Source organism: Cygnus atratus, chromosome 13, assembly GCF_013377495.2.
Source record: "Cygnus atratus isolate AKBS03 ecotype Queensland, Australia chromosome 13, CAtr_DNAZoo_HiC_assembly, whole genome shotgun sequence".
NCBI lineage: Eukaryota > Metazoa > Chordata > Aves > Anseriformes > Anatidae > Cygnus > Cygnus atratus.
This window is the reverse complement of record NC_066374.1, coordinates 5,525,337-5,542,500: the sequence shown is the minus strand read 5'-3', so window position 1 is coordinate 5,542,500 and position 17,164 is coordinate 5,525,337. Positions and strand designations below refer to the sequence as shown.

General features: G+C 46.1%; 2 protein-coding genes across 2 annotated transcripts; one reads left to right on the top strand and one right to left on the bottom strand.

The window, feature by feature from the left end:
• Nucleotides 1-433: 433 nt before the first annotated feature.
• Nucleotides 434-4,442, bottom strand: LOC118245435 (glutamine amidotransferase-like class 1 domain-containing protein 3, mitochondrial). The gene is made up of 4 exons (XM_035541627.1): nucleotides 4,335-4,442; nucleotides 2,515-2,686; nucleotides 1,564-1,765; nucleotides 434-922 (listed from the first exon to the last, which is right to left on the bottom strand). Exons 1-4 carry the CDS (start codon nucleotides 4,440-4,442, stop codon nucleotides 730-732), a joined length of 675 nt encoding a protein of 224 aa, XP_035397520.1. The 3' UTR covers nucleotides 434-729.
• A 2,821-nt stretch (nucleotides 4,443-7,263) lies between these two features.
• LOC118245446 (uncharacterized) lies at nucleotides 7,264-16,842 on the top strand. The gene is made up of 10 exons (XM_035541638.1): nucleotides 7,264-7,324; nucleotides 8,078-8,191; nucleotides 9,029-10,714; nucleotides 11,288-11,387; nucleotides 12,059-12,207; nucleotides 12,379-12,491; nucleotides 14,043-14,132; nucleotides 15,014-15,136; nucleotides 15,597-15,792; nucleotides 16,422-16,842. The coding sequence occupies exons 1-9, from the start codon at nucleotides 7,264-7,266 to the stop codon at nucleotides 15,780-15,782; spliced, it is 2,622 nt and encodes an 873-aa protein (XP_035397531.1). The 3' UTR covers nucleotides 15,783-15,792; nucleotides 16,422-16,842.
• The last annotated feature ends 322 nt before the right edge of the window (nucleotides 16,843-17,164 follow it).

The window sequence follows — 17,164 nt, the reverse complement described above, 5'->3', positions numbered from 1 at the left end:
AGAACTTAACCACTTCTTGTTAAACCTTCATGCTAATGTTGCTTTGCTTCTGTTTTCACCAGCCAATGTCATTCATGCCCAAGTCTGAGTTCTGACAAATTCTTAAAAAGCAGTGGAGTTTGTAACTAGTGACTTCTTTCCATACCATTTTCCCCATTCACTGGCCAACCAGTAACACTAAGAGCAGGTCCTCATACAGAGTAAAGGGCAAAAATAAAAGCAGAATTCAGCGCATGTAAAATATATCTGTTTTATTCAGTACCAGAATCGTGCTCTTTTTGCCACTAATTCATCCATTCTGTGAGGTTGCCATATGTAGGGAGAGATGGGTTTATAACAAATCTGGGAAGCAGACCAATTCCTGTTCACAGGTGATACGTCGGGTCAGCCATGGCATGGCTGAAATGACCAGGCAACTGCTCAGCTGCTCAAACCAGAGACAGTGGCTGCATGTGAGCCCTGTGGAAACCTGGCGCCTGCACGTCAGCAAAATGAACGCTGACACTCCAGTTACTGCCACCTCGTGATCAGCGCAGTAAGTGGCATGTCCTTGGCAAAGCATGCCAGTGCTTACATCGCTCCTGTTCTCCCTCCTCAGGGGCTACCAGTGGGCCATGAGGGGAAGAACTCTGAGCAGCAGTTTGCGTGTTGACATGTGGGTATGAAAGGGGAAGTGCAAGGCTTAGTGCCTGCTCTCCAGAGGAGCTGGATTCTGTGGCTTTGTGGCATTCAGGCAAGTCTGACCACTTCTTTGACCATTTTTCCGATACCATCGTAGATTTCGTGAATGGGGGCGTTGCACATGAAGGCACTGGTGGTCACCAGCTTGTTCTTCGCGTCCACGTGAATTTCAGTGACATGTTTGTTCACATGCTTGCAGCCAAGTTCCTTCATGGTCTCAGCAGTCTTTGCATAAGGCCATCTAGAAGAAGAAAAGAGAATAAACCCTGTGCGGAGGAGCTGTCATTGCAGCGAGAGATCGGAAAGAGGCCTAGAGTGAAAAGCCTGGTTGTGCCTCACAGCAACAGCTTCTAGGCTGTTACAGAGATAAGATGGTCCCTTCAACACGCCTGATTGATAAGCTGTAAATCTTTTCCCATCAGAAGAATTTCTCTAGGACTATAGAACCCAGAAAGCCTCCAGATTACAGTGAGTTAAAGATCTGAAGTGAAGCCAACATAAAACCTTGATGTTCCACTAAAGCTGTTCCGCTGCTTAAATGCACACTCTAGACTTTTCCTTTTGGTTTGTTTTCTTCACCAGCTTCCTAGCCTAGTAGCCAGAGCCATCATAGTTTCTTCCCTGCTGTTGGGAGAATTTGGTCACAGCTTTCATGGGTGGGTAAGGACAGATTAATGGGTAAGGACAGATCATACCCCTACCTCTCATAACATGACTATGTGTTCAGCAGCCATCTTGTTCCTGCCTAGGATCTGCTTAACTTTTAGTCAGTGGTACTACGTATACTGGGGAGAGACTGCCTTTCTGTGATCTCCGTGGTGTGATTATATACCAGCACTGCACAGTTACTTACTTCTCACACTCTGTGTCACTGTTACTTACTTCTCACACTCTGTGTCATGACCCACAGTCAGCTCGCAGCCGGGGAAGATTTTGGCTGCCAGCACTGGGGAGATGCAGCACAGGCCGATGGGCTTTTTGGCAGCATGGAATGCCTTCAGGACATCCTCCACCTCTTTGGATACTGTGCAGTTCTTTCCTTGGGTGGCCCAAGTACTCAGATTTTTAGCCACTCCAAAGCCACCTGAGAAAAGGGAAACAGAAAGATTAGTACTCCAGGGCAGGATTTTTGTCGGATATGCTTTGTAAGAATGCTAAAATGGATTTGCTGGATGGAAGTATTTGCCCAGCATTGACAGAAGAAAGCTAAACCATTGTGAGCCACTAAATATTCTCATTTCCTGACTGCTGCAAGGCAAGACTCCAAAGCACCATCTCTGCTTCTAAACGGAACTGAACTGGAAAGGTATCAGTGCTGTTTCACCCTGTTATGGTGGGGCATGCTGACAAGCTTTCACTTGTCTTTTAGTCCTCACTCCAGGCTTCATCAATTCCCACTGAAATCATTTGGTCATACTTTCACCAAAGAATCTTTCAAAAAAGATCAGGCTTTTCACTTTTGAGTCACACCCCCTCTGTGTCCCAGCTTCTGCTTCTCTTCCCCAGAGGGCAGTGTGTCGATGAGGGAGGGGATAGCTTGTTTCTGCTGGATATAAGACTAAGTAGATAATCAGAGAATAAGTCAATTGACAGTTGTCTGCCCTCTTCTCTGTGGATGAGTTTCTGCACTGCCACGTGCTCTTGTAATACAAGTCTGTGCAAGCACAGATGGAAGATGGCCATCCTGCTGGCCCCATCTCTCAGCTTATCTTCTTGCCAGTGCTCTGCCCAGTTCCTGTCCAGCCCATGGCTCCCATGCCATTCAAGGCTCATGAATATTTAAGCTGTTCCCAAGACCCCAGGCATGCAGACCCCACGTGCTGTCTTTCCTACCTGGTATTATTAGGGCATCCAGCCCCTTCACATCCAGCTTAGCCAGATCCTTGATGTTGCCTCTGGCTATTCTGGCACTTTCAACTAACACATTGCGTTTCTCCTGAGTTGGCTGTCCTCTCACATGGTCCACCACATGCATCTGGTCAATGTTAGGAGCATAAACCTCTGCCTGAGAAGGGAAGGGAAGGTCTGTTATCCTTCAGGCATGTATCCTAAGCATGTTAAAGACCACAGGTAGCAAATTAAAATGCTTGTGTTTCTTGGTTAGGAAAGAACTTTGCTGGAGATTTCAGTGACCTTCAGGCTCACTTCTATCTGATAGTGGCAATAGGAAGGTATTGTTATAAAGAGGCAAAAGAAAGCTGTTTTGTAGCTTCTGCACAGAAACATTTACCCTCACCTTAAAGGAAGGAGGGTATTTGGCAGAGGCTATAGCCCACACTGCTAATTTGGGGGGGGGCTGAAGCGGTGGAAAGGGAGCAACCACCCGTTTCCTTCCTAGGAAAATGAGTCATTACAAGAGCCACGTGTGAATCACATTTCTTAGTTTTCCACCTTCATCCCAAGCAACCACCTTCACTGCAACAGCCCGAGTGCTGCCCCGGCTGCCTGCACACAGCCAGTCATCCCGTACGGGTGCTGAGCACCCAGCACCCTTCAAGCTGCTGTCAAACCACCATCTTCTCCCCGCCCACTGGTTTCCCACAGCCAGAGTATTTCCCTTTCAAGAAAGTGTCTCGCCTTTCTTCTGAACTGTTTCAAGCTCACATGCAGAAAGTAAGAGTGGAAGATGGCAAACAGGTGGGTGATAGATTTTGTGGCTGTATACAAACTTTGTTTCCTTAGGCAAGCAGAACCGAAAATTAAAAGGGTGTGGGGGAAATAAAGCCTGAGTTTCTTCCACTAGAGGTCCCTGCCAATCAAGGGATGAGTGCAGGTCAGTGCTCTGAGTGTGCCAACCTCGTGTAAGGCAGGGGGAGAGCTACAGCAGCTCTGGGACAGAAGGAAAAGAAGCAAAACTACAAACAGTGCAGAAAAGTTTGGGACAAGTCTTAGCTTTAGTCCACGAAGTGAATACACACTTTGAAGGCTTTGGAATTGGGTGGGCCGGCTCTGCAGCACATGTATGTGCTGCACACCATGGTGTGCAGCACACCACTGCACCTTCGTATTTGGCAGAGCAGTCTGATATCCAGGAGAACGGCTCTGACCCAGATTTGTGGGCAGTTCAGAGCTGAGGTTAGCGTTACACGGGGCTTCTCTCCCTCTTCTTTGACTCTCAAAGAGCAGTTGTGACTGACTGCATGTTAGAGCCGGGGCTTGAAGATCACCTTTTTTGCCCCTTCTCCAATCTAACTCACAAGAACTCTATTTTCTGTTTTAATCTTCAGTGCTTCAAAAGGATGAATTTCAAGCAACCCAAGTCAATAGTAGTCTTTGAAACAGAAATACCAAAGCAAAGAGGAAGTGCAAGCCAAAAATAGATTCAAGAAAGTTTGTTTCAGAGGTTGTGTAGCTGACAGAATTGTTGAGCTCTGTGCTTAGCACCCAGCCAATCCTCTCCTCCAGCTAAGCTGGGAGAGCAGAGCAGAGAGCAGGGCATTGTCCCTGCTTGCTGTAGCTGCCCTGACACCGTGCTGCTTGCTTTGACTCCAGTCATTTACGCTTTGCAATTACCCCAGCAGCAGCGGGGAGCTTGTGACTTGTCTGGCAAGATGCAAAGCTCCTTAGAGCAGAGCGCTTTGTGCAAGGGGGAGCGAATGAAAAGCAGAGCAAGGGCAAAAGGATGGGGCAGGAGCCTGCCAGGTGCCTCTTACCTGTGCCCCCTCCCTGCTGAGGTGCACCAGCACAGCAGAAGACTCATGGATCTCACTCCCGTCGTACACCCCACAGCCAGCAAGCACGACAGCCACTTTCTTTCCCATGGTCACAGGCAGAGCAGGAGGAGTCCCCAGAGAGTCCCAATTTGCTGTGCATCTCTGTGCGCTGCCTGGAGCCTTTTATAGCATGATCCCTCCCCCAGGAGCAGGTGGGGCCAGGAGGGTTGGGCTGAATTTCTTACTGGCAAGAAGGTTTTATTTCCAGTGCCACGGGCAGGGCATGTAAATATTATTTATTTCCTCAATTGACTGCTCCCTTGCAGACCTCCTTCCCAGCACGTTGTCTCCAAATCATCCCCAGCCGACACAACCTGTACAACAGAGCAGCTGTGTTTTTCCTTCTCGGCTGTCGATTTTCCATTCTATTTCAGACTAAAGCAGCAAATTTTTGTGCATAAGATGGTATCACAGGGAGCCAGCCCACAGCAAGTATTTGAGCCAGTGCAGTTCCTCTCTGTGCCCCATTTTTTAAACCCTACATTGTACCAGCAGCCTCTGTATTTTAACAGCAAGGTTTCCTTTTCTGACTTTAAATGTCCTCAGCCTCCCACCCCATCTCTGAAAAGCAGAAGCTTTGTGCCCAGTTTGTTTCCTGGCCTTCACGTCCTGAGTTAGAAATGAATAATGTGATTCTTCATTGACAACACCATCGCTCTAAGAATGTGACAACATCATTTACCAGGAAAATGGTTGCAAGAGCTGGCAGACCCCTCACCTTGATAGGGATACATGGCTGCAAGATTCACAGCATGTGATGGGGAAGTTCCCTTGCTCATGTGGAAACCCATTTTCCCTTATCCTTGACATGCTCATACCTGAGAAGATTATGAACTGTTTTATTTCAGCTTTGCACTGTTGAAATAAATATAGCCGCTTAAGGCTATCTTGCCATTCTTGAGAGAACGACAGAATTCAAGCAACTTGGGGGAAGAATGTTTTTCAGGGATAATTTATAAGAAAATTTTCTCAGGTCTGTCATATTTGGAAGAGACGTGAAATATATCCTGTGTATAATGAAACGGTGTTTTGGTGAGTTCCTTAGTCATAGCAGGCATGATGAGGAAGGTACTCTTTTCTGATATATGTGACTTCATTTATTGCACGCATCTCTTAAAATTGATTTAAAAAATGATTAAAAAATCAGGCACCGCATACTCATAGCTGCTACCTATACAAACAGGAACAAAAACCAACTGTAGGTGGGTGGAGACAGGACTTTTATTATCCAGAATGGGAATTAAACTGTTAGATACGTGGAGAAAATTCCCAAAGCCTTTTCCCTGCTGTTTGGTTTCAGATCTGAGGTATTCTGAATGTGATTTAGAAATGCATTATTTCCTCTTACTTGAAAAAATAGCTGAATCATGCTGCGACTTGAACATAGTTCAATAGTCAAATAGTTTCTTCCTCCTTCAGCTGGTTAGAGACCAGTCCCATCATTGATGGAACAAAGACAGCTAAAGGCTGATATTTAAACAAACTTACAATTTCCTGTAAACCACATCACCGAGCTCTGCATGTTGCAAACTGACTGTGTTGGTTCCCCTCACTGAAATCATTGCTTAGGTGTAACTAGGCAAAACAGGGTTGTTCCAGTGCTTCCCCATGTGACAAGATCTATCTCAAAAGACATATTGAGCCTAAAGATCAATCTGCAATAGATGTATTCTTGATAGTTTATACTTTTCGGCTGAGTTTTTCCTTTCTGTATGGGAGTACCTGCACACATCAATACCTTGCTTTAATCTGTGTTAATATTCTAACAAAGATGAGTGTGAAGGAACCCTTTTCCCCAAAGCTCTTCTTCAAGGCTATCCTCCAAAGCAGAGAAGAAACCATGAAGGTTTGCGAGCCAATGCAGGGATCCAAGTGTTCAAGGGAAGCATACCACCCCGGTCCACATAGCTCAGAGAGCAGGAGGAGCAGCATCTTTTGGCATTAGCTGTGGATCCAGTCTGGGACTGTTCTGGATTCCCACCTGATGTGTGACCGACATGATCTCATCACAACCCTGGGCCACTGTCCACTGCTTTCTGTGGCCTCCTTCACGGGTAAAGACCTTTATGGCCTGATCACGTATTCTCCATAGGTCCCTTATGTCACCTTTGGGATACAGCAGTGATCGTGGGAGTGACTGATACTCACTTCACTGCCTGCACAGTTCTCTTGGAAAGCCAGCAAGACTCTTCCAGATTTTATGCTCACACTCCTCACTCACAAAAGCCACTTAGGAATTAGGAGGAGTTCCCTGGGAGGGTGTGCAGAGAGGCTGGATTAGATAGGCATGGAGCGGCACATGGACAAAAGTCACCTTTAAGGGAATGGCACTGAATATGCCCTGGGCTTGCCCAGCACAGGACAGTGGTGCCAGGCATTCATAGCTGTGACAGGGACAAACAGCAGGACCACGGCCGGTGTTAGGAGAAATAACTGGTCCCTGGGGAGCTCCTGGGCTTGCAAAGTACTTGTTTGCTCCAGCAAGATGGATTCTTTAAAAAACCCTTAATTTTAACCAGTGTAATTTCCTTACTGGCAATAGCAAAAAGGCAGTAATAGTAATAAACCATCAGCGTTATTTTTCAAGTGTCTTTTTTAACAAGGGTTAATCAACAGTAAAATTAACAGGCCCCTGGAGGGAGCTACCAGCAGCCCATTCTGACTCACAGACTGAAATTTATTGCAGCAAGAAACTCATTTGCATTTCCTCCCGCATGCAGAAAGGCACACTAACAGAAGATGTTTGTAGGGAAAAGGGGTGGAGAGCGGGGAGGAACACAGGCCAGTGAAGTTGGTTTGGTTATAAAGAGCTAGGGAGGAAAGAGAGGCAGCATTTCAGCCCGCATCTGGGTCTTCAGCGGACTCTGCAATGGCAGTCAGAAAAGCTGAGTCACTGCATTACTCCATAGGGCTCTTGGGCATTTCCGCAGGTAGGGATCGAGTCTTCTTGGCATGGGAGGATGGGGTTGGGACTAGCTTTCACGGACAACCCCCTTTTTGAAGGGGCTAAAACGTCTGTTTGTTCCGAATCTTCTCTGCTTGGGTAAAACTTTTAGATCCGGAGATCCCTCTGCCTGGTTCAGCAGCCAACAAAATATTTGTATTGGCTTTAAAACGCTGGCCTGAATTTTTGTACTCAATCCATCTTGAGTGGGAAGCAAATCAAAACTTTTTGATAGTCATTTTCATAAATGATTTTGATTTGGATGCATTTTCCTCTCTTCCTTTTCTCTCTCTGTCTTCCCTGCTGCTCTGTTTTCTGTGTTCACCCCCTTTCTTTTCCTCCTTTGCATTTCATCTTCCTGAGTGCTGCTACTTTTCAGTTTTAGGCTAGTTTACTGTAGGCACAAGGCTTATGGGATTGTCTTTAGAGTGTGTGTGCTTGTCTGTCTGCCTTTTGTATAACTGGAATCTGAGATCCAATTTTTACCTTTTTCCGACAACGGCGGAGCACTTTCAAACACAAATAAGTTCAAGTTTCTTAAAACTGGGCACCCAGAAAGAGGTGAGACCTTGGACACAAAACAAGTTACAACACCCTCCCTCTAGATCTCATTATTTGCAGATCTTGCACTGTTATTTTTTCTCTTTTCCCTGCTCTTGTCACTCTGGTTCCCTCCTGTTTTTTAGGGGCAAGAGTTTACAAGCTCTTTCTCTTTTTCCACCTCCCTTGTCACACACAGGATCACTCTTGCTGGCAGTGCATTTCTACAGTTTACCCAGAGCAGCCCCAGTGATCCCCAGCACAGCTTTAGGAATCCTTCTGTTGATTTTATCATCGCTTTTGGCGTATGCAGGTAAGACTCGGAGGGTGGCCAGCTTCAAGGCCTCCCCCTCCTATAGCTTTACAAGTATTTGGTCTGCTTTGCCAACAGGTTTATACGAACTGTGTCAGTCTTGCTAGATCACTGATCCATTCTGCTTAGGAAATCAACACACACATTTTTCACAATCTATTTTTTCATCAGCACATCACATTTTTCCTGTATAAGTAACCAAAGAAATAAATGATAGTTTTGAACAAATGTTTCATCACAATCTCTGAGAGTTTTAACAGAGTGAATATACTCTCTCTGTATATAAGAGAGTGAATATATAACAGAGTGAATATACTCTAAATGAGAGTGAATTTCTCTAAAAACTGCTCCCAAGCTTTCTTAGATTAGTTTAGGCATCCATAATTTGAAGTTGCTTGTCAATATGTGAGGCTAAGAGGAAAAATCACTTATTATAACAAATTCCATACTCTTTAGAATGAATGCTGAATTATTTCTCCTTTTGTGACTTGGAGCAGTGAGAACATGAAAATCCCAGATTGGAAGCTGGTATTTTTTCCACTACAAATCAGACAGCCTGGGAGAGGCACAAATACTTGTGAGTTCACACAGTTTGCTCTGAGGGAGTCTTTATAGTCATGTCTACACTGTGTAATGGGGCACTGTGCAGACTGACCCAAGCTCATTTTAGCTCTGTCTGAAATCATGCAGGACCTGTGCAGCCACATGCTTGTGTTGTAATCATGGTTCCAAGACACCATGTGCTTGCTGTCGCACAGCTGCCTATTGTAAGTGTGGCTTTCCATAACTTACTCTGTGAAAATCACAGTTCTGCCTGTATTCCCCTTTGTTTCATAGGAATTCAGAGAAGCCAAAGAGATGCGTCCCTGTTCTTGTCCCTCTGCCTGACCATCTCAGTGTTCTGGTGTGGCTATGGAGTGGTCTTCATCCTGGAAGGGCAAGGAGTTTTGAACGACACCGGTGATTTCCGCAATGCCTTGGTGCCTGGCCTGGTCACATTTACTTTGGCACTACTCATTGTCGCAGTGGTGGCCTTCCTTAGCAGAGAGGTCATCCTAGCTCTGATTGCTTCTGCTGTCTCACTCGCCGGTGCTCATGAAGTCGCCATGCACTATAGCACGTCTTTTGGTTCCTCTGCCGTGGCTTGCAATTATATGATTGTCTGCTTGGTTGGTGGCTATTTTGCTCTGGGAAGGATTGTTTATTTCCTCTCCAAAGAGAAAATTGCCCTCCCCGGCACAGATCTGGCCAAGAATAAGGCCCATGAGCAGATCCAGCCCACCAGTGGTAGCATGAATCATTTTGCGGTTTTCGGTGTGATCCTGAACATGCTGTCTGCCAGTGTCTTTGGCTGCAGGCTCCTGGGCGTCACTAGCAAACTTTTTATCGGACAAATGCCCTGGCTGTGGGCAGCTGGGGTCTACCAGATTGGAGTCTGCATTTTGTCATACCGTGCAATGGATGTACTAATGGCTACCTTCTTCGGTTTCACTTCCATCCTGAAATTTGCGGGAGGCTATTGCCTTCTATACCCAGTCTGGCAAACAGAGGAACCATCCTTCCCTACCCCATTCCTCGTGGTTTTTTCAATTCTTTTTGCTGCCTTGGCTCTCTTTCTCACTCTTAAGAGCCTGGTGGATGGCCTGTATTTGCTGTTTTATGTGGCCTACTGCATTGCATTAGCTTGCCGTCCCAAGGGATTTTTCGAAGGCGGACCCCAAGGTGTGGATGTGGCCATCTTTGTGGCCTCAGCCTTGATGGCTCTGATTCACCTGTACAACGTGAAAACAGGCACCAAAATCCCGATTGGGCAGGGTGTTGTGAAGGCCCTGCTTGCTCGCAGCAGTTTCCTGAAGCTTCGTGAAGGGGCAGACCTTCACACTCCCTACCTAGGGTACTCCAAGTACGCCGATGCAGAAGTACTTGGCTATGCGTGCAGCGTCCTTGCTTCTTTTGCTATAACAATGACAGGGGACCCACAGGCTCCACTCGCTACTGTTGTAATCCCATGGGTGGTGGTAGCTGGTGGGATCCTTAAGTTTCTAGGTGGCTCAGTGGCCTTTGCCCGGGGGAAAACCCTGGAGAGCAGTGCCTTCATTCTCTATGCTGTCATGTGGATCATCTGGGGCTTGGCAAGGTATGGTGGCCTCTATGGCACGACCAGAAGCTTCCACACAGCAGTAGGCATCATTGCTTTCATGCTTTTCAATGGCTTCATTGTCTTCTGCACACTCTTCTTAAACATCACCTGGTTCTTTTACTCCCTCACTTTCTTGCTCATTGCTGTCAGCTTCCTGCTGGATGCCATCGGTGCTCTTCCAGTCGGCTATGACATTGCTGCTACTGTCATCTTTGGTCTGGTCAGCTTTTACTGCTTCCTGTCTGCGCTTTTCAACAGCATCTTTGAGGGTTCCTGCTTACCAATGGGTAGGCCCCTTGTGCAGCTCAGTGGTGTTGGGGGAGGAATGACCAAGTGCCTTCACCTGCCTGCCAGGAAAGCTTCCTCAGTCAAGAGAATTGCAGGTAAGGGAAATGTATAGGGGATAATGTGGGGTGGGGGGGGTAATTTTGGGAGATTTTGTAGCAGAACAGTATTAAAAGGACGTTTTTCCAATCCAGATGTGGAAACCACAATAACCTGATTACATTTTGACCAAGTGGGCCAAGTTACAAATGTCCTTTGAAGCAAAACACACTAAGTGGGAAATAGAACCAGTTCCTCAGTTTAGCAGTGATTTTGCTGCTGTTTGTCCTGTATCATATCCCTGTCTGCTGGACATCCAATATGTGACACACGAATCCTCCAGGCTAGTGCTACCACTGACAGTTTTGTACAGAGAAAGCAAGGTACTTGTTCTTCCCACAGGTTTGAATGACTTCTGGCCCAAATGAACACGGCTCAGATCTCCCCTAAATACCAAATCTTTTCTTGAGTGAATGCTAGAAAATGTACTGTCAGAGGAAATACTGTGTTAGTTGGGAAAAGGAGATATGAGAGCACTGAATTGGCTGTTTTGTCTGTGACAGCTCTTCCGTGAATTACAGACCCTCAGTTCTAGTCACTGAAGGGATTCTGCCCTGTTCACATGTCAACAGATATCCTGAAGAACGGAGGGACTTGTGGCATCCCCACAGATACTGTATATGTGCTTGTGGCAGCCTGTAATCGGCCTGATGCTGTGGAGAAAGCTCACCGGTAAGTGTTTGTCTCGCTGCCCCACTGAAGGTTTCCCTGGCTAGTCTAAGGAGGCCACTAGGACGTACAGCTGATAGTGAGTCCTGGCTACAGCAGCCGCCCAGAGCAAAGAGACACATAGCTTAGCTTTCCTAGGAACAATAAGGTGACGAGCTTGGGCAGAAGATCCAAATGAGAAATGGAAACAGTTGAGCCAGAATTGTCTTACAACAAACTAACGGCTCCTGACAGGTAATAGAGCCAGGTAGCTTGGATACCACAAGGAAACTCAAAGATCAAGAAATGTCAAAACAGGGCACCCCTTATATATATTTGTAGATACATGTTGTCACAACCAAAATCCCTCTTGTATTTAACAAATGTCTCTAGCTGTACTTTTGTAAGCAGCTGGGACCCCACAGAACTTAGGCAACTGGGTTTTTTTACCCATCACAACACAAGAAGCTAAGACCTTGATTTGTAATTTATGATCAAGAACAGTCACTCATGTCCCTTCCTTTCAGGTCAACTATTGAACAGTCCTACTTTTATTACAGATGGCTGACCTGTAGCAGAGCCCACACCCTTTGTCTAACTCTAGGCTTCTCCAACACAATTCCTTTTTCAGCTTGAAAATAAATTCTAGCTTACTTCCAAATTCTTTTTTTTTTTTTTTCTTGCCCCCTTTACAGCTCCAAGCGCCAGGCTCAGGAGCGCCCCATGTCACTCTGGATTTCTAGCCTGAAGCAACTGGAACCTGCAAAGCATTTGTTTAGCCCCCTCCTCTGGGACTTCATGGAAGCTGCCTGGCCGTCTCCTATTAGCTTGGTGGTTCCCAGAGGTGAGGAAAAGCTGTTAGTTTCAAGCTCTCTGGAGACCACTGGCTTTGAAACTCCAACTTTAAGTCATGCTTTCCTGCAATGCCATGAGCTCCGTGGCAATACCTCCGGTAAGACCATTGCGTGAGGACGGACGTACATCAGTAAGTGCTGTGCCACTCTTCCTTGTGCAGGTGCATGGGTTGACTTCCTGGGGATGAAGGACTCTGCTAAATATGTCGGGACCCCTCAGAGCATTGCCATCCGCATTCCTGATTGCTCCGTCACCACACACCTCATCGACCTGGTGAGTGGTCAGGGTGCACTCATCCCAGCACTACTGGCAAGTGGGGCCTGCCCTTTGACCGCACAGGGAGCAGACGTGGGGTCAGCCACCAGCACCCAGGTCTTCTGGGCTGCTCCAGGGGTCAAGGACGGAGAGACTGCAGCACTCAGCTCACTCTCTTGCTGGGTGTTGGCACGTCACCCCTCCTCACCTTTTTTCTCAGAGCAGTGAGGATGATAGCATGTTCAGAGTGGTCTCCTGGGGAGTGAAAAGTGCTGAACTGAATAACTCCCACAAGAAAAACATCATTAAGGAAGAAGGGATGAGTTATGCAGACAGCTGGTAGCTGATTTTACTGCAGAAGAGAGGCTAAAATCAAGAAAACAGACCACCAGATCAGAATGCCAGGAGAGATGTAATTAACAGACACATTGTCTGATTTCCTGCCTTGAACATCTTGAACATTTTTGTTGCAAGCACAGGCTTGTTTGAAGCCAGAATAACTTGGGAGGGTCCCAAATGTAGAACAACATCAGTTACAACCTGCACTATGTTCTGAGCATCCCTGCTTCGTGACTTTACTCAGGCAGAAGCTGCTGGGCTAACAACCTGGGAGAATATGTCTGTGTGTTGCTGGGGTGAGCACGTAAACATTTCAGGGTGCCCAGACACGTGGGATTAGAGCCTGTCCTATCCTGCTATAGCTTCAAGGTTATTACAGCGCTGTAGGCCAGACACTGGCTTGTCCGTATGGTTTTCTGATCCCTGCTTGGAAGAAAGCTCCTTCTGCAGCGTGCTGCATGACCTCTTCTTGGCAGCAGCAGCAGCAAGCGAATGCATGATCAGCTGCAGCATACTGGCATAAAACCTGCAGAGAAAGCACGGCAGGAGACTTTCTGCTGCAGTGCTGAGCGCTGCCCCCAGGCTACATTGACACAGCTCTGGATGAGAGCATGTTGATGCTGCTGCCTACTGTGCTGGGAGTCAGTTTTCTTCCATAGTCTTGCCTTTAAAATGATGATCTCTGGCTTGGCCAGTGGCAACCATGCTCTGGGTGGAAGGAATTGCATTGTTAGGCTGCTATTCCCACCTGCAGGAGCTATAGGAGGTGTATTACAAAGAACAGTGGATACAGCCCCATAACCTTGCTAGTAAATTCACCTTGAATGAAGGAATTGCTGTTCTTTGCACAGCTCAAATCCACAGTTAATCACTCTATTTCTGGGCTTTGCCAGAGAAACCGTGACACCCTGCTTGTTCTGCTCACTGCTGCATTTCTAGGACAGGCATTGTACCTTTTAGGCGATTACTATTGCTTGAAAATAAAATGTTCTTTCCTGATTCAACGTCAGGAAACCCCAAATCAGCAGGGTCTTAGTCACTCACACAGTTTTGGAGGGATTTGTCTCTTCCAGCTTTAGTTGCCTACGCAGAAGGGGTGTTTACCTGGGAGAGTCACACTGAGCTCTTTATAGAGTCACGGGGATTCGCCAGGGAACTTCACAGTTCAACTCATCTGTTTTGTACCACAAAACATGCTCAGGGCTCTTGTTTCCATTTTCCTGCCACCAGGTTGGCCCCATTGTGGTCACGTCAGCTAACCCAACAGGAGAGGCAGACACAACACACCACAACCAAGTGTACGCCAAGCTGGGAGATAAGGTAATGGAGGCTTTGTGTCTTTTCAGCCTTGTAAGTCCCTGAAGATACAGAGATGGGAGAACACACTCATTCTGTTTCCAGTAGGCAAGTCAACAGATGATACCAAGAATACGGGAGAGCATGTAATTAAAAAGATGTCGTTGTCACTCATGTTGGTGCTAGAGTGAAAGAACAGTGTAAAATAAGAAACTTTTTGGAAAACCCAAATGCTTCTATTTTCTAAAGCATAGCTAGGGCTTGGTAATGAGTTAGTTCATCTTCCAACACAGGATGTTATGAGCAATAAAAAAAGATGCTTCTTTGTGTACAAGCAATTAAACAACTGATGCCTGAATGCATCAGGGCTCCAGCTACCATTGGAGATTCCCATCTAAAGCTGAAGCTGGTCTAAAACTGGCACCAGAGCTTTAAAACATTTCTGGCTTTTAGAACTTTTGTAAGTTCTGGAAGTACAATGGCCATGGCCATTCAGATGGCTGTCTTTCTTCTCACTGCTAAATTCTGAGAATACTACACTTATGAGAATATATTCATGGCAGATTATTTTAAGGCAGTTTTAAACAAGAGGCAGTGCAAATCTCCCACCACTAACTCAAAAAAAAATGGTTTTCTACATATCTGATTTTGGATGGGACTCCCTCAAAACTCCTCATCTGATGCAAATCTGCTTTGCTATATTGCTGATTTACATCCCATAGAGCTCTCTCTTTGCTTTTACTGAGTTCATTCATTCCAAATTCAACACGTAGTGGTTACACAGGGGGGTAGGAAGGAGCGGAGCTGCCTTTAACAGCTGCCTGCTGTTGAGATGTTGAGAGAGGGAAGCTGCCATCTCTCTGCCTATGTGCCTGAGCTTGCTGTGAAATTTCGCTGCCCTTCAGGTGGATGCAGTTCTTTGCGATGGTCCTTCTCCAGAGAATATTGCCTCTACTGTTGTGGACTGTACCAAAATTGACAGTGGAAATATAGGATTCTTCAGAGTTGGCATCATCCCCAAGTCTCAGGTAAAATTAATCCTGATCTGATTTCTTCCCTCTTTTTCTCTCTGCTTTGCACATCTCCATTAAGTGGATTTCAGACTGGGAGTTCCCTGGTTCCATAAAGAAATCTGTGATAGCATGAGGAGTTATCATAGTCTGGTATGAAAGAGCAGAAAAACAGAGCTCCGTGTTGCCTGTGTCCTGATCCTGCAAACATCACTGCGCCTCTCTGTGCTGGGCCCATCTTGTTCCATGCAATGTCAGACTGATTCATTTAGGGAAAGAGCTCTGAGATCCAAGGTCTCTGTGCAGCAGGCTCTCCATTGACACCTGTCCCAGAGACCTTTGAATAGACAGCGTAATCCCAAGGATATGCCCAGACAGGCAGCTTGAAAAAGAACAGGGCATATTTAAATACCTGGAGAATAAATTAGTTCTTTCTCCTAATTAGTAACCTGCTTACATCTGTGTTTACTAATTCCAGGTGCTGCAGATACTGGAGCAGGTGCAGAAGAAACACTCACTGGTTCCTGGCAGTGGTACCAGGATCCCAAAAGGCCAGGAAGAACACCCAAACCACAGCCACGCAGTGCGAAATGGGGTGGGCACGGCTGCCCCAGCAGCCAGAGCCCCGGTGCACTCCACTGATGGGAACCACACTCGTCTCTGACTCTGTGCAGGTCAAGCAGCTGCATGCTCACGAGGGAGGTGTTTGCTGGAAAATGGTGTAGAGGTGAAACTGGGGAATGGGAGATGTTTCTGAGCTGCAGGGGTGACTCGTTCACCTTTGGATGCAGTGCAGAGCTGACATAAACTACATTCGCTCAGTTTGTAGAAGTAAAATTTTCACTTATGGAAACTGCCAGCTTTCACTGGCATGACAAAGTGTTACATCAGTGACTGGCCTCAAAGTAATGGAGCTTTTTTTCTTTTCACTAGGAGTTAAAGCCTTCTGATTGGGGCAGAGAATATCCTGAAGTGCTACACAGTTATATATTAAGGAATAAACACTTCATGGAACTAGAAACGCGTGAGGGAGAAGGGAAGGTGTATTCAGGTCCCATGTTGGTGCATACAGTGAACTTCTTAAAAATAGATGAAGCCTTGGGAGCTGGGGCTGTCTTTGGTGTATCTTCTCCAGGTAGAGGTCACGGAAGCCAACACTAACCACAAGTGCTGTTATCTGAGGGTTTCTGTATTTCACAGTCGGTGTGAGGGTGGAATTACCATTTTGATGACTCCAATAGTATCTCCTTAGAAGTGCTGGAGCATTATGGAAGATCCTCCCTTCTCATTTTATCTTCTGCAGAGTCTGAATTTCAGAAGAATCGTATGCACTGCGTTTGAAGATGCTAGAAGCTGGTCTGTTGCCTTTTAGCATAACTGAACATACTTCACGGTACATTTCCTCCAGAGTGCAGACTTTGTAGAAGAGTAGTAACTGACCTGGAGGAAGTAACAAGAAGTTTCAAACCAACATGAAGAGTTTTCTTTGGCAAAATCTGCCTGGCCATGCAGTTAGTGGCTTGTTTAGCCTCTGAAAACTGTTGATATTACTCTTACCTGACTCAGGTGCAAGGTGCTGATCAAACTGCAGCTGAAACCAATGAATAATCTTATTGATTTCACCTGAAGTGCTATTGGAACTTGAGCATAAATGCTGTGCAGTCAGAGAAGCTAAACCTCTGTGAACTGTGGCAAAATCATGCCTTCTCAGCTTGTTCTTTACAGAACTGGCTCTCTTCCTGCGGAGAAAGAAAATGTCAGATAACTGAGTTTGTGAACTCATTTTGCCAGTCCACTTACTGTATCTCTTTGGTGTTTATTAAAACTGACTTACAGAAATCAATAAAATATTTTCAATAAACTGTCACATGTCACACAGGACTGTGCTACCAACTGTGGCAAGTACCTGGAAAAAACTTTGCAGGTCATGGTTTTATGGATTTCAGCATTTTGGGGTTTCTTAACTGTGCACAGATGATCTTACAAGTGAATGAAATTGCAGTATTTTCTAGGGTGGGAGAGAAGAGGGAAAGAGAGAATAAAACA